Source organism: Apteryx rowi, unplaced genomic scaffold (genome assembly GCF_003343035.1).
Source record: "Apteryx rowi isolate R43461 unplaced genomic scaffold, aptRow1 scaffold_9, whole genome shotgun sequence".
Lineage (NCBI taxonomy): Eukaryota > Metazoa > Chordata > Aves > Apterygiformes > Apterygidae > Apteryx > Apteryx rowi.
Window position 1 is genome coordinate 2,276,841 of NW_020451204.1, and position 15,128 is coordinate 2,291,968.

At 45.4% G+C, this 15,128-nt stretch overlaps 1 protein-coding gene across 1 annotated transcript in view; it reads left to right on the top strand.

The window, feature by feature from the left end:
* The window catches only part of PLXNA4 (plexin A4), a 438,326-nt gene extending 425,861 nt beyond the window's left edge, over positions 1-12,465 (top strand). Inside the window, exons 29-31 of the mRNA XM_026091208.1 lie at positions 382-594; positions 10,534-10,684; positions 12,370-12,465. Coding sequence (XP_025946993.1) covers positions 382-594; positions 10,534-10,684; positions 12,370-12,465 — 460 coding nt within the window. The remainder of the gene's footprint in view (positions 1-381; positions 595-10,533; positions 10,685-12,369) is intronic.
* The last annotated feature ends 2,663 nt before the right edge of the window (positions 12,466-15,128 follow it).

Consider the following 15,128-nt stretch of genomic DNA (forward strand, 5'->3'; position numbering starts at 1 on the left):
CCATCCTCATCTGATGAAGCAGCTGGTAGTAGCTAACTTTACATTGCACTCTAATCTAAATCACCTGAGTTTTAATGTTATTAATTTAAGTGCAACTTCCTGAAGGAGAAGATGACATTGACAGTAGGAGTGACAGAATCTGGCCTGCAAGGGTCCCAGGGACAAAAGCCATTCCCAATGTGACTCCACTGCCATTCCTAGAGTCCTRTTGGGGAGGAATTCATTGTGTATCAATGACAGAGTTAAGGCTTGTCCCAGAAGTCCTGTCTCTGCACTATAATCTTTGATACCTATCCACCAGTTAGCATTGTAATATCACAAGGAAAAATCTGCAAACTGTGCACTGATTCACCTCTTCCACCCCTCCTATCCCTCTTGCAGCTTGCCATTAAGATTCTGGGTTAACATGATCAAGAACCCACAGTTTGTCTTTGACATCCACAAGAACAGCATCACAGATGCCTGCCTCTCTGTAGTGGCTCAGACCTTCATGGACTCCTGTTCAACCTCAGAGCACCGCCTGGGAAAAGACTCACCCTCTAACAAGCTCCTCTATGCCAAGGATATCCCCAGCTACAAGAACTGGGTGGAAAGGTGAGTTTTGGCTCTGGAAAAGGGAATGCCATAAGCAAGCGGCACAATGAGGCCCTTCTTCATTGATGGAGGTAGGATGCATCCTCAGTATTGTTTTTGGTAACTGCCTCTGTGTTTTTTTTTTTCCCCTCTGGCAACTGCCTGACTAGAAAGCTCCATGTTAGCCTTTTATTCCCACATGCCTTAAAGCAGAGATGAAAATTTAATTAGAGGTGTGAACTGAAGGTGTTTGTTGTTGTTGTTTCTCTTGAGAAGAAAGTGTTGAGAAGAGACAGAGGGAGGAAGAAAAGGGAGGAGACTGAGTCCGAGCTCTGTCAAGTACACGGGCTTCTAAGTCTTTCCACRCAGATGAGAAGCGGTTCTCAGCACTGTTATAACAGTCCCCATGCTGCCTAGATCCCAGGGTTCACACAATTATTGTCACTTATTCTGAATCCGGTAGCTTTCCATGGAGGTTATTCTGTTCCTTGAATGAGACTCCACAGAACAGATATTCTGGTGATTAAAGGTCTGCAGGTACTTTCTGAAAAGACAGGGGCCTTTCCAGGYATTTTACTCACATCTGCAAGACATGTAGCTGTAAGGACTGGACCATTTGATTTTGCTGCACTGGTAAACTAATCGGTTTATCTATGTATGCCTAAAGGGCATACAACCAAGACAACTGTTTCTGCAGGATGTAGGGTGTTGAATTTCTCTAAGATTTTCTGCAGAATCAGCARTAGCACATCTTGCACTCCATTCAGTGCAAACTTGTCTGCTGGAGCCAGCCTTGCAGAAGTTGATCTGTGGTTTGTTTTCCAATATGCCACATTCTCCTAGTATTATTGGCAGATTTGGGAACTGCATAGATGGAGAATGATTGTTGCTCTGTAAATACAACRATGGGGTTATCTTACAGATCATTCCTGTACAATGACATCCAGTTTTAAACAATGGTTTGTGTGGATGACTTCATAAGCACCATCTAAAATTGATCCCTCACTGGTGGTTATATGAGATCTCTGCTACTTCAGTCATACCACACCTAAAACCAGGATATTTCTTATGGTGGAGATGGTTTTCTCTCATTTTGTGAAAGCAGAGCACAGCTGAGGAAAGAGCTCTGTACTCTAGTCTGCATGAGGTGATTTTTTATTTTTATTTTTTTACAATAAAGCTCCCCTTGGTCTCTGATTTGCCCAGACCATTATTTTTAGATGTGGTTAAACACTTTTGCAAATGTCGTTTCTAGGCAACCTGTAAGGCTCTTATGAGCTACCTTGCTTAATTATGACCTACTTCTGGTACTGTGTCCAGGTTTCTGAATATGTATTAAGGTTGGTTGCTGGATCAATCTGGATAGGGGGAGGAAGGTGTAAGAGATTTATTTATAAATCATAAGTTTCAGCTTACAGTGACCCAAAGGTATCATACTCTGGTGACTCTAACAACCTTATGTGCGGTTGGATTCTGTAGACAAATACCCTGTTTTGCATATGCCCCTGGCTGATTTTTATCTTTGTAGATGTTACATCTGAGGTATGTGGGTGGAAAACAGGGTATAGTCTCATGCAGCACCTTTTCTCTGGGTGGTGAACTGAGGTATGTGGGTGGAAAACACAGGATATCCTCATGCAACATCTTTTCTCTGGATAAACAGAGGGCTGCAATCCCAAGAATTTTTCCAGTATTGATTTCACTTTAAAACATTTTGGAGCTCAACCCTGTTGCCCAGTAACCCTCAGTAATAGGGGCCACATTTCCCTGGAGTTTTCCTGAAGAAGTGGGTTTGAAAAAGAGGTGAATAACACTTTCTGCTTCTAGTTAACAGCACTGAATTTCTGGGCCCAGCACGTGCTGGGTTGTTATCTGTACTGATACATGAAAACTTTAACTGAAGCTCAAAGGGAGGCTGTGGGTTTGGAATATAATTAGAGCTTCTGACCTGCTAATACTTCTGTGAAAGGCAAGGGTTTGGCTCAGGTCTTTGTGGGCTACCTGAAAGGAGAATGTCTGTCAGTTCCACTGGCTCAAGGCCTGGATGCTATGGCAGATCAAAGAAAAAGATATCAAGGATGAATAGAACATAATTTCAATTCTACTCTGAGCTAATTTATTCATTTTCTCTATTCTACAAATGTATGTTGAGACAGTTACTGCAACTCCAATGGCTTCAAGTAGTGGCTGGAGCTATTTCTGTAGTCAGCGTCAGTTGGAGACAACATCACTCAAGACCACTAGATTTCTTCAAAGAGCGAATCCTAAGATAAAAAGATTTTCAGTCAGAGAGTTTAAGAAGTGGTTGAGTAAATCAGAAGAACCTGAAATCAAATGAACTTCTTTGATGAAGAAGAATCTATAAGAGGGCAATTAGACAGTGGTAGACTGTAACCCTACTCGAAGGCACTCTGGAGTAAGAAGAGGCTCCTGTCTTTTAGTGTATCTGTTGAAATGTTAACTGGACTGGGCCACTCCAAGCCATCCCTTTGCAACTGCTGTTTTCTCAGTGTGGTGTATGCCTTCAGGACTCACGAACTCAAGGCAGGGAATTATCTTGGCACCAGAGTAGCAGAGAAGGCAGCAGCAATGGGTGAAAGCATGTACCTGCCATCCAAGAAAATTAGTTTTCCATCTCTTTGGAGTGTGAATGCATGACGGGAAGGGAAAAGATGCAGGTTCTTGCCTTGCCTGACCAATGGTCTACCTCTATGTACTACTCAACTGGGAGTTTCATTTCAATGGTCCTTTGTTTCAGCCCAGTTGGAAGCAGAGCTGGATTCTGCCTATCTGAGCAATCCTGACATTTGGGAAAACCAAGTTCAACATCCAAATTCCATACCCAGGGCTTTTTCTCTTTGAAAACACATGGCTAAAAAGTACCTAGATCCATCCCCAACTCGGGTTTCCTGAGACAGATGAGGTTTAATTGTGACAGGGGAATTAGCCTGGGAAATGGGGACAGACTACTAGGCTTTTGTAGAAACCATCATGAGTCAGTCTGTGGTTCTCAAACAGGGTGGATGCTTTTCAGGAGTCAGTATTTGAGTCTGTCACAGCCCAGATCTGGTCAGAGCATCTTCTTTCTCTCCCTATGGAAAGAGAGGAAAAAAATGGGATTCTCGTCTGACTTCTGTTATAAAAGTCCATAGGTTTTGCTGAATTCACATTAGAGCAGCTTCAGATCTGCATCTTTTCAAGTTTATTTCAAATGTCCCCTTTGAGCCTAGAAGTCTGGACAACTGGGGAGCATTTGATGCAATCTCCAAGCAATACAAAGGGGAGCCTGTTCTAATTGAGACTGTCTCGTTAGCATTCAGCACCACACTGAAAAGATGACAAAGGGTCGTGGCTGACCTTTCATTTCTCTCTATGGTGCCAAGCTTATGATAACACTTGTTTGAACTTCATTAACACTGTTTAATTGCTTGCATGGCAATCAATACGATGTTTTCCTACCAAAGTCTGTCATGGAGGCAGGGATGTGGGAAATAGAAAAGGAATGGATCACAAAAAGCAGAATCCAAGGAGTGTTTCCATTGCATGCTGGTGCCCAGAATACCTGCAGTGCAGCAAAGGGAAGAAGGGACTTGGGTTCCCTTTGACTGCCTACTGTGCATAAAGAATAACCCCTCAAAGACAAGCTGAAACTCAACAGAGACATTGGAAATATTCTTATGCCTCTAAGAATCTTCCAGCAAAGAACTTTCAAAATAGGTTTGTCAGGCCTGGGTCTAAAAGAGGTTTAAAATGAACTGATCTGTGGGATTCAGAATTATGACATCTGCAATTTATGATCTTAACCTGAGTACAAAAACTAACTGACCTAGCTGTTGCAACCCAGTCTTGGGTCCCTGATCTCACCTACCTCCCCTTCTTGCAACAACTATTGTTTGCTTGACATTACCCTTCTGAAGTCAAGGTCTTAAGCTTGTTAGAAAATGTGAGGGCAGTGTTTCTAGAATATGCAGCATGGATAGTCTGTCCCCATTCTGGATCTAATGTACATCACTTGGTAGCCTCTGATTTCAGGATTCTGTGTTCAATAGCTTGTTTGGTCTCTTCCAGTCCACTGCTTATGGTGTCTGTTGACAATTCTGTAAAATAGACTGATTTAATACAATAAAGATTATATACTTCACAAACCCTGATRTTGTAAGTTACTGAGGCTTTAAACAGAAACATTGGGGTGGCATTTTAGCTCCATGGGCTTAAAAAAAAGCATCAAATGGCAGGTGGTAATCTTGACTCCACTTCAAAAAATGTAATCTTCTGCATCCCCTTTCCCTTCCAGAAAGAGGGCTCAAAATATAACATACCAAAGGTCAAGGGTGGAGGGTGCTGTCAGTAGAGATAATAAAAAACAGTGCTGGAAAGGGCCTCTAGAGGTCAACCCACCCAGCTCCTGCCTCAGGGCAGGATCAGCTCTGTCTAAAGCCTTCCCGACAGATGCTTGTCTACCCTGCTCTTAAAGACCTCCAATGCCTGAGCCCCCCCTCACCTCAGGCAATCCGTTCCTCTGCTTCCCTGTCCTTCCCATCAGAGCATTTTCCCTGATGGCCAGCCTAAATCTCCCTGGCTGCAATTAAAGCCCATGCCATCTCATCACATCCCCAGGGGCATCCCCTGCTTCTCTGCCACAGCTTTTGCCACGTCTGGAGACTGTTAGCCTGAGTTTCCTTGCTCTTTTCATCTCTAAAAGGCTCCTGTTATTTCCTCATAGCAGTAAAACATAGCTCTTACACAGTGCAGTCTTTGGTAGGCAGGATGAAGAAAATGTCTTTACTCAGAGGGTACAGCCTCAAACCCACACGGACTCTGCATTGAGCCAATGCTGGCTGCTTTCTTCTCCCAGAGAAACTACCTGTGCTCATATTCATTCTTCAGTCACTGGCTCAGTGCCTCCCACCCATTCTCTATCGTTTATTCTGAGACAGAAAGGAGCCAAAAAAATGCCATGCACATGCAAAAGAAAATCAGTGCCCTAGGGGATACGTACACAGACAGAATCCTTCCCTAGAGCATTTCCTGGCGAATCTCTCCATCTGAATATTTGACAGGCCTCGAGCTAACTTTGGAGGCAGGACCTTTTGTTTAGCTGTCATGCTCTTCGTGCCAAAGTCCGATAACTGTCCAACAGCCTGGCCTTGACCCTCTCTCTAAAACCAGATCAATAGGGAGTAACAGAGTTTTGCAGCTGCCCGCAGCTGAATCAGCACAGACATAAACTTCTGCAGCTCACACGCCTCCCAGCAAACTGAAACTGCCATGTTCTGTCCACAGAAGAACCGGCAGCATGCCCTTGAACTGCTTCACTTGTTTCCATAAAAGCGCTGGCTGCAAGGTTGTTCCCAAGCTTTTCTTCAGCCTTTTCTGATCTAGCTGTCCCCCATATCCCTTTCATACATCTCTTCCTCCTCCAGTGGTCCGGATACAGCCGGCTATTGCATAACCCTAATTATGTTATTGCTGTAATTGCATCTGCCGTCTGCAGCACATGGATTTGTTACAAGCTTTTCATATGCTAAAATGATTATTAATGAGAGTAGTCCCAACCCAGAGACGGCACAACAACAGCCATGACAAAAAGATCTTTTGGAAGGCAATTAGCTCCATGCTAAGCTGTCTAAACCACAGCAGTGCTGGAAAATTTCAGACTGGAGAGGAAGTACTGGCAACAGGGCTTTTCTCTTCTCCTTTGATGAGTTAATGAGTTACTGAGTGGCAGCAAATACAGTCATGCTTGTGAAGCAGCTCCAGTAAGGAGCCTTTTCTGTCTGGTACCTAAGGCAAGAGCATTTACCCTGCCCCTGGCCTAAGCAGAGGGTAAGCTATATTCCCAGGTCACTGCTGCATTGCTTTCCTTAGAGGAAAAGAAAAAAAAAAGAAAGACTTCACAGGGAAAGAGGAGGATGTGTAAGGAGCAAGAACAGTTTTTTCTCAAGGCTAGGAGGGAGCATCACTGTACCTCAGTGTGTACAAAATCCTTCCCCMTCTAAGCATGGCAGTGGAGGGTCTCATGGGCTCTTCTGTTCAAGCCAGGCTGGGGTGAGTTGCAGTCCTAACGACACCTGTTAAGTCACCTCCTATGATCTAGTCATCTTCACGTTCTCCATTTGAGTCACCCATSTGCCTGAGTGAGGGCCGATGCGGATTCCCCCAAAGTGCTCGAGGGTTTCATAGCTTCTGATGTCTAATGCATGAATTTCCTGCCACATCAGAGAGTGAGCAGCCTTGAGATACAAACCCAGTCTCYGCCTGTGATTCAGGAGAAACTCAAGCCCTGAAGGGAGGATCTTTTGATATGCATCTAGGGATCTCCTGGAAACAGCCAGACAGGGACCCACTGGAGATGACTTGAACTAGAACACAGAAGAAGGAGCAAATCTGGAGCATCAGGGCAGTGTAGTGCATGCCTGACCAAGTCGTCACCCTCTTCTACTTTWAACCTCAGTCGTGAATCCATGGAGGCAGTCTAAGCTGGATTTGCTGCTTTATTATCTTTCTGTCTCATTCAGTGGGAATCTGGCCTAGTCTGGCATTCACAACCTCCCAGCGGCTAAAGCTKCCCCTGGGGCTGTGGAAAGGTGAGTCCATGACCTGTCCATGTCTCAGGTGATCCATGAGACCTCTCCCTCACCCTTAGCTTTGGTGTGCRCACAGAAGCAGCCTGGTGAGAGCAGTCTCTCCCCGTGCTGCCTYGCAACTCAGCTTTGGTATAAGTGAGAGTAGTCAGCAGCGCATCAGCAGTTTTGCAAACCCTGGCAGTGAAAATTCAAGAATCTCTGGGGTCCAGTGACAGTTTCTCAGTGGTTCTGAAGACATCATATGCCATCATATGTAAATGACAGAGAGGCCCTAAGTACCTCTGAGGATCTGGGCTCAAATGAAAGGTAAATAGAGACTCAGCAGGGATATTGATCCCTGCTAAGATGCTTTAATATACACATTTATAGTTTCTTAGATAGTGCACTGATGGCTTCATTAGAAACACATCAGTATAAATAATAAGTTGTTTGGTCATGGCAGAGTTCTGATGCAAGGAGATCATATGTCTTCTCCCTGTACTAGCAACCAGATTTGGTTGTTTGATTACTGGTACATGCTGTGCCTCTCCTCTCCCTCCCTCCCCAAGTAAATGCTGTGGGTTTTTTTCTTTTTCTTTTTCTTTCCCTGCAAGTAAACACTTCCAAAATATCTTGGGTTGCAGTCTTAGTACTTCTCAACTGTGTGATGTGGCTGACTTGAGCCTGGGGAGACTGGAGGGCTTTGGTGTGGTGATGGGTGGTGGCCCATGAACCCAGCACACAGAGATCATGGCTTGACAGTTTGCCATGGCTGGAGAAAAAGCCCTGAAATTCAGATCACTGCATCCTCTCCTCCCCTCTAGGGAGCATTGTGTGTTGCTTTTCRTTGTTTTGTTGTTTAGCTGAGTCATGGAAGTTTCGTGATGCTGGAAAAAATATCTCTGCGGGGCTGGGAAAAGGAATGGGAGGCTTTCAGRCTCTTGTGAGTTGCAGACCCAGGGGAGTGTTGCTCCAAGTGAAAGGGAGACAGAAGGAGAAACTTGGAGAAGCAGATGGTGTGTGCCTGTGTGCTTCACTTTACAGAAGGGCCCCATCCCTGCACCCAGTATCCCACCACCTTTTGATGACAAGCAGAACTAGAGAGAAAAAGAAGGATTTCAACTGGTTGTCAGAGCCAGACTGTCAAACACAGCACAGTGCTGCTGCTTTACTCCACTGGCCTCATTTACTTTTGCTATGATGTAATGCCCTTCACTTCTCATTTCATCCAGCAGGAGGATGCCTATGCAATATTCATAAGGAGTTGGGCTCCCCTCCATGGGCTCTTCTTAGGCACCATAAATCAATGTATTTCATTGCACTGCAGGCTCTTTTTCCCTACGAGTCCGTGAACCATGCTGGCTGCACAAGGATGTACTTTCCCTTGGTTATCAAATCATGCCTTGTTTTTTGGTCATAGGACTCTGGTTCTCAAGAATGTGCTCCAGCAAAAAGGAGTCTGAAATAGCACATCCAGGGATGCTACCAGTATGTTACAGTATCTCTTGTCATAATGCAGATGCGGCAGATGTCAGACTTTATCCAGCTGCTGATGGTGAGAGCTGCTGGAGTTTGCTGGGAGTGGCAAAGCTCTAGAAATGCCTGTTCATGCTGATCACTGATTTCTTTTGAAGGTAGCTCTGCAGGACAGGTCCTCATGGGGGGTCATGAGATTCCGGATGGCTCTTTCCCTCAGAAAGAGTTCAGGCCCACTTGGGAGTAGGCAGCATGTAAAGAGAAATCAGGATGAAATCAAGTCCAGACCACTCATTGCTGGAGAACTGGGAGTGGGCAATAGCTGGACCATGGGACTGGGAATTTTGACTGTTTCTGAGCCCAGAAGACAAGCAGCTAGAACTCCAGGGAGAATAATTTTGTTTTGTGTACTGGAAGTTTCAGTAAAGTYGACAAACTTTGAATGAGTTTGTATGATGAACCAGAGACTAAATCTGGAAGCAGTCAGACTAGAAGACTACACACAGAGCTGGCTGGCTCCTATGCCTTTCTCTGCCCAAGGGCAAAGATCAATATATCAATTCCTCCCTCTGCAAAACCAGGACAGTAACTGAGACCCACTCATTGCAGTAAATTGGGAAGGGACTGGGAGGCATAAAACCAGACTGAGGCAATACTGGAGCTTTCTGGTGTGCATGAGTTTCCTCTCAGTGCTCTTGCACTGGGTCTTCTTTCGCAGGAGACTCAGGCAGCTGCTTGTCCCACTCTGTCATAGAAAGTATTTTCCCACTTGTCTCTCTGAAGGAGCCTTATCATACAGCACTTCAGTGTCCAATTTCTCTGCAGTGGAAGACAGCCTCCAGCGCAGCAGGTGTCTTGACGCTGTTTACAGGACACCTGTCAGCTCTTTCGTCTCCCCGTCCCCTCTGCCTCCTAATTATAAAATTGTGGATCACTGCAGCAATGGGCTTCTTTTTTTTTTTCTTCTTCTTCTTGTGCACAAAATGTCAAATTGCAGAAATTAAAAATGTAAATGATGGCGTCTAATTAACCAGTTGACAGCAGAGCACAGCTGCAAGTGACAGTGACTGATTACCTTCCACAAACCTTGTCCTCCAAGACCTGTCTTACCCGGGGGACGAAGGACAGTGAAAATAGCAACTTTCTTAAAGAGACATTGCTCCACTGATGAAGCTTGATGCATGGGCAACAGTTATAGGGGGCTCCATGTCCTATGGATAAAGTCCCAGTTCCCTTGAACTCAAGGGGAAAAGCTTTGACTCCTAAGGGAGGCTGATTTTCCCCAACCAGAGTGGGGATGAAGGCATTAAAGCTTGTTGCCTTGAATTGTGATAGCAGGCTAGCTTAAAGTTTGAGGCAAAACCAAGGTGCTGAGAAGCAGAGAAGTCCCTGGGATAAACCGGATTGTGTGGGGGGAGGTGGACAATGTTAGCTATGGATGCAGATGAACAAGTGTGAGTGGCATAGGCAGGCATACGAAGGGATTTTGGTGCATGGGAGTGAGAGCAGGAGCTCCAAGTGAGTGGGGAGATCAGTGTGACTTCTCTGCAGGATTGGAGGCAATGCTCAAAGGCCTTGAAGGCTGATGAAGAAATCCAGCAGCAAAAGGTATGGCCTACTTCTTTGATGGCATGGAGAAAGTTTGCAGGATGCTCTTTGGGGTTTCAGTCTCAGAATAGGGTCAAATGATTTCAATACAAATCTGGTATTCAGGAACTAGTGGTTCAGCTCTAAGTTCTGCTTTTGGCTAAGTCACTTCCTTGCTGTAAAAGAAGAGCGTGACCAAGTATTTCATTCATGCATGGGAAGAACCTGAAAGACACTGAGAAGCGTGTCCCTCCTCTTTGTGCTGTTGGCTTTCAGCTCGTGACTGCCTATTCKCTCCTGCCCAAGAAACACCTGCAATTCTCTCTTGCAGGTACTACTCAGACATCGCCAAAATGCCAGCAATCAGTGACCAGGACATGAATGCATACTTGGCTGAGCAGTCCCGCATGCACATGAATGAGTTCAACACTATGAGTGCACTCTCGGAGATATATTCCTACGTTGGCAAGTACAGTGAGGAGGTAAGAGCACTGGAGCAGGGGAAAGTAGTTCTGCAGGGCCATGGGGCAGCCCACCCATTTTCAGGGCCCAGCATGTGTCACAGTTCCTTGCCTTCATCCTTGCTAGGGGTCTGATGGATTTAAGGAATGGAAAGCAAGGGCGGGTACCTGAAAGGGGGGGCCCTGGGATTATTGAGTCCCCTCAACCCTCTTCCATCTGGCTCCCTGTTCTGTTTGTATCCTACTGTCGGTTCATCAGATTTAGCTGGTGCGCAGTAGTTAATGTCAGGTGCTACCTTGCTATGGGGAAGCCCTATGTGATCTTTGCATCATACGTGATCAAAGGCAAATATAAGGAACAGCTTTGCTCTAGATGCAATGTACAGAGACAAACAGAAGCTGGCTGCAATTCTGTGAGGGTCCAGCTGACCACTGGGGGATGTTGGCCAGGGAGGAGAAGCTTAGGAGAAGTTTGTCATAAAGTCAACCAGAAAATCATACTTACTAATTAAGAGAAGTCATGGCTGGCTGAGATATTCCACCTTGTATCTACTGATAGACTCCACCAATAAGGATTTCTAGGGAAAATCAACCAATTTGTTCACAGTTTGGACATAGATACAGACAAAAATGGGAGTAAAGACAGCAGTTCTTTGCTCAACATTTCTGTGCAAGTTTGGTGTTTGTCTAACAGCATCGGCTAGTATAAGCCAAGTCTCTGCAAACTTTCTGCACCAGTGCTCTGCCAACCCCCTTCTAATCCCACTTTCTAAGGCAGAGCTACCACCCTGCCTGGCAGGAGCAACCTGAGGCACAGCTTGATCCTTCAGGGCCAAAACACTCTGCCATTGCATCCCAGATTTTGGCAGCTGAACCCCATTTCTCTGTTCTCCTGCTGTTCCTCAGGCAGCTCCATCCTGTTTTGCAAGAACTTTACTGTCCAAAACTAAGGGTCAGGATCCATTTAACTTCAGTCCACTCAGCATGTAGGCATCTGGTTTACTGTTATCACCTATATTCCCTCTGTAAGCAGTGGAAAACCTGCCTCCAGGGAGCAGTTTGTCCAGACTATCTTGGACATCTTAGATGGTTTGGATCAATCTCTGGAGATGCTAGTCTTTTCTCTGTGGGCTAAAAGGGAAGGCTAGAAACCTCATGTAGACTACAGGTAGATTTACCTCATCCAGCTTAAATATCTAGAATGAAGTTATTTGCATCTTAGCCTGTGTCTAGGTTCCCATTACACACAATGTAGACCTGGGACAGTACTCAGTTATTTAAATATATGTGCCCAGGGCCATTTCAGATGCTCTAAAGCATCTAAGAAGGGGCCAACAGGTATGATACAGTATTTAAAGGTGTCCTGCATGGTTCTGGATGCTGAAGGCCAGGTGAGATACCCTAGGGCATGTCAAGTGGCATGGTCATCTGGGTATAGGCAATGAGTCAAGCAAGCCACCAAATAACTGGAAGTTCAAGATGAGAATCCATTTGATCACTTCCAATAAAGAGATCTGCATTTAGTCAAATCAACCTCAAACTGCCTTCACAGTTCTCTGCTGACCAACTTGCTTTGCACGATGTAAGCTAACCCTAGGGCCCACCTCAGGGACAGCTGACCCTCATCTGTTACTGTAGGATATTGGATTTGGTCCTTCTGGGCAGAAAAAAAGCRCCACATCATTTCTTTCTCTCTCTTGCTGCAGATTCTTGGAGCCCTTGATCAAGACGACCAGGCTGGGAAACAGAAACTTGCCTACAAACTTGAACAAGTCATAACCCTCATGAGCATAGACAGCTGAGAACTGTCCTGCCAGGGACACCCTGGGAGGGATAAACCAAGTCGTGCCTCAGTCAAGATCATCATCTTTACCAAGTGCAAGTTTTGATTGGCTGGAAGCAGTCACTGAACAGCTCTCGCTCTTCTCTTTCTCTCTCTCTCATTTCTTTCTCTTTCAAAAATCTATGGACAAAGCGACAAAGCCCCAGGGGTGAAAAGGAAAAGATTGCAGAGGAATCTCGGCTCTGGGGATATCAAGACATTCAGGTGGAGCTCTTCTTTTTACAGCTTGCCCTCTGCCCTTGATCTAAAGAAAAACTATAAAAACAAACAAACAAAAACCCTCCCCCAGCACTGAATCATCAGTCTGCAGATGCAAAATTGGGAGGTCACCTCTGTCATGCTGCTTTAACTGTCCTCCTAGGGCTGTAGCCTCTGGAGTGGACACGGAAATGAACTCAGTATTACTAAAATTCTCACTGAGGGGAACGCAGCCTGCCTGCAGGGAYCCTGGAGGACAGGAGCAAAAGGAGATCCTCTCCAGCAGAGCCATTGAAACTCTATCTCTTGGTAGCAACCCACTGGGAGAGGAATTCAAACCTCCCCGAAAAACACCACAGCTCAGCTCAGAGTGGGACCATTGTGGCTCTTTTCTGCCTGGGCAAACAGCGGTGTAGAGCTGCTCTCTTGGGGCAGGGGAAGGGTCAAGAGGGGAGGAGGAGACCGATGCTCCCCTGCCCACGTTTCATATGGTTATTCTTATTTTTCAAAGAAACCTGTGTTCCCCTCCATCTTTCCCATTGTGTCCTGTTGGTCATAGCGCTGCGACAAAAATGCTCTTTCTGCTCAGTGGCATCCTGTTGGTGGTGATTCTGTTCCTTCTGGCAATGGACAGTGCAGCGTCTCCCTCATCCCCACCTCAGCTTGGAAAACAAAAGACACAAGTCTCAAATTGTTCCGGATGAGGTGCTTGGCCTCAAAAACCAACCAGAGGGATTTTTTTTTAAGCTGTTTGTTCTTTCCCTTTTGTTTCCTGAACTGGAACACTACTAGTGTTTTTTTCATGGTGKAATACCAGGAGCATACTGAAGGGCTTGCTATGAAGCAAAGTGGTATATAGAACTGATTGTAGAAGCTTCCTTCAAATCCACCGCTAAGAGGAAATGTCACACATTTTGGAAAGAAATCTGGGAGGAAATGCAAATGAAACACCCCTCATCTGCCATTTGGTGCCAACTTCTGGACCTTCCTTTTATCCATTTCTGGAACCAACCGGCCCTGCTGAAGGCACAGCTGGTGCTTGGGAAGGATTTGCCACCTCTTTGCACTTCAGAGATCACTGTCATCACAGAACAAGGATGGGTGATTACCCCTTCATTCCTCTGCTCAGCTCCTTCAGAGCAACTACATCTCAGTCTGCTTCATAGCCAACTGAATAGGAGTGAGCTCCTGCCTCTCTTCTGCRTTTGGTTGTTTTTTCATACAATTGTCAATGTGGTTCAGTGTCATGGGAGCAGCAGCCCTGCAGAGCCACAAGGAATGTGGACAACCTCGCTCCTGGTACAACACAGAGGCAAGAGCCGAGTGTGCATTCGTCTCACCAGAAATGAACGGTGCTCACTAGCAGATGCAGGAATGGTTTGATGCTGTGAAGAACGAGCCCTCATCCATCTTGTGCCATCCTCAGGAGGACAGCCTGGATCTACTTTGCAGGTGGAGGGAGGAGGGGTACAGACAGGATGTGTAAATTGATTATGGAGTGAGTGTATTTGGTTTTACTCATGTATCTTGCTAGCAAACYGTAACGGCTACACAGCAACTAATCACTAGTGGATGTGATGGGGGACGTGGTGCAAACAGGAGTAGGTTAGGAAGTGGATTTCGTTCAGCCAAGCACCTAAATATGTAGGCAGGTCTTTCTAAAACCACTTGAAGAACAACAGTCCAAAATTGGGTGTTGGGGGGGGGGGAGAATATCACAAGATTCATATTGAAACAGCAAACTTAGGGACACGTCTTGGTTTTAAAACCCCAGACATTTCTCTCTTGATTATAATTATTATTATTTTGTGTGTGTGTGTGTGTGCGTGTGTGTGCGTGCGTATCTCTGTGTGTGTGTGTGTGTGTGTGTGTGTGTGTGTGTGTGTGTGTGTGTGATTTCCTTTTTAATTTTGCTTGCTTTCTGTTTGATTGCTGAGCTGATGGACTTATCATGCACCTTATGGACATCTCAGCATTTTTGAGAGGCCTGCACACTGGGGCTGATTTGGGCTCAGTTGGTTCTGCYATGGTTTTGTTGATCCATTTAGTAGTGTTGGCGCATGTTCCAGATCCATTGATTATGGCTGTGAAAGTGGGGTGGAAGTCCCACCAGAGCCAGCGATAAGAAAATTACAACAACAACACAAACACAATATTTTTTATAAGTACATAAAAGGAAAATTAAAAAAAAAAAGAAAGAAACCAAAGGTTTTGACAAACAAAGTGCCACAAATGATAAATATGGACCCTATTGTCATGCCTTGTACACACAGCTGGATGGTAGGAGTCTAAGGGCAAATAGCTGGCTTGGAGGGAAGTGGTTATGAGTGATGGGCTACACTGCCTGGACATGTGCACATGAAAGGAGGAAGAAGCTGTTTAAAAAAATAAAAGAAGGTATCAAAGTGAACTGGTGTAATCCTG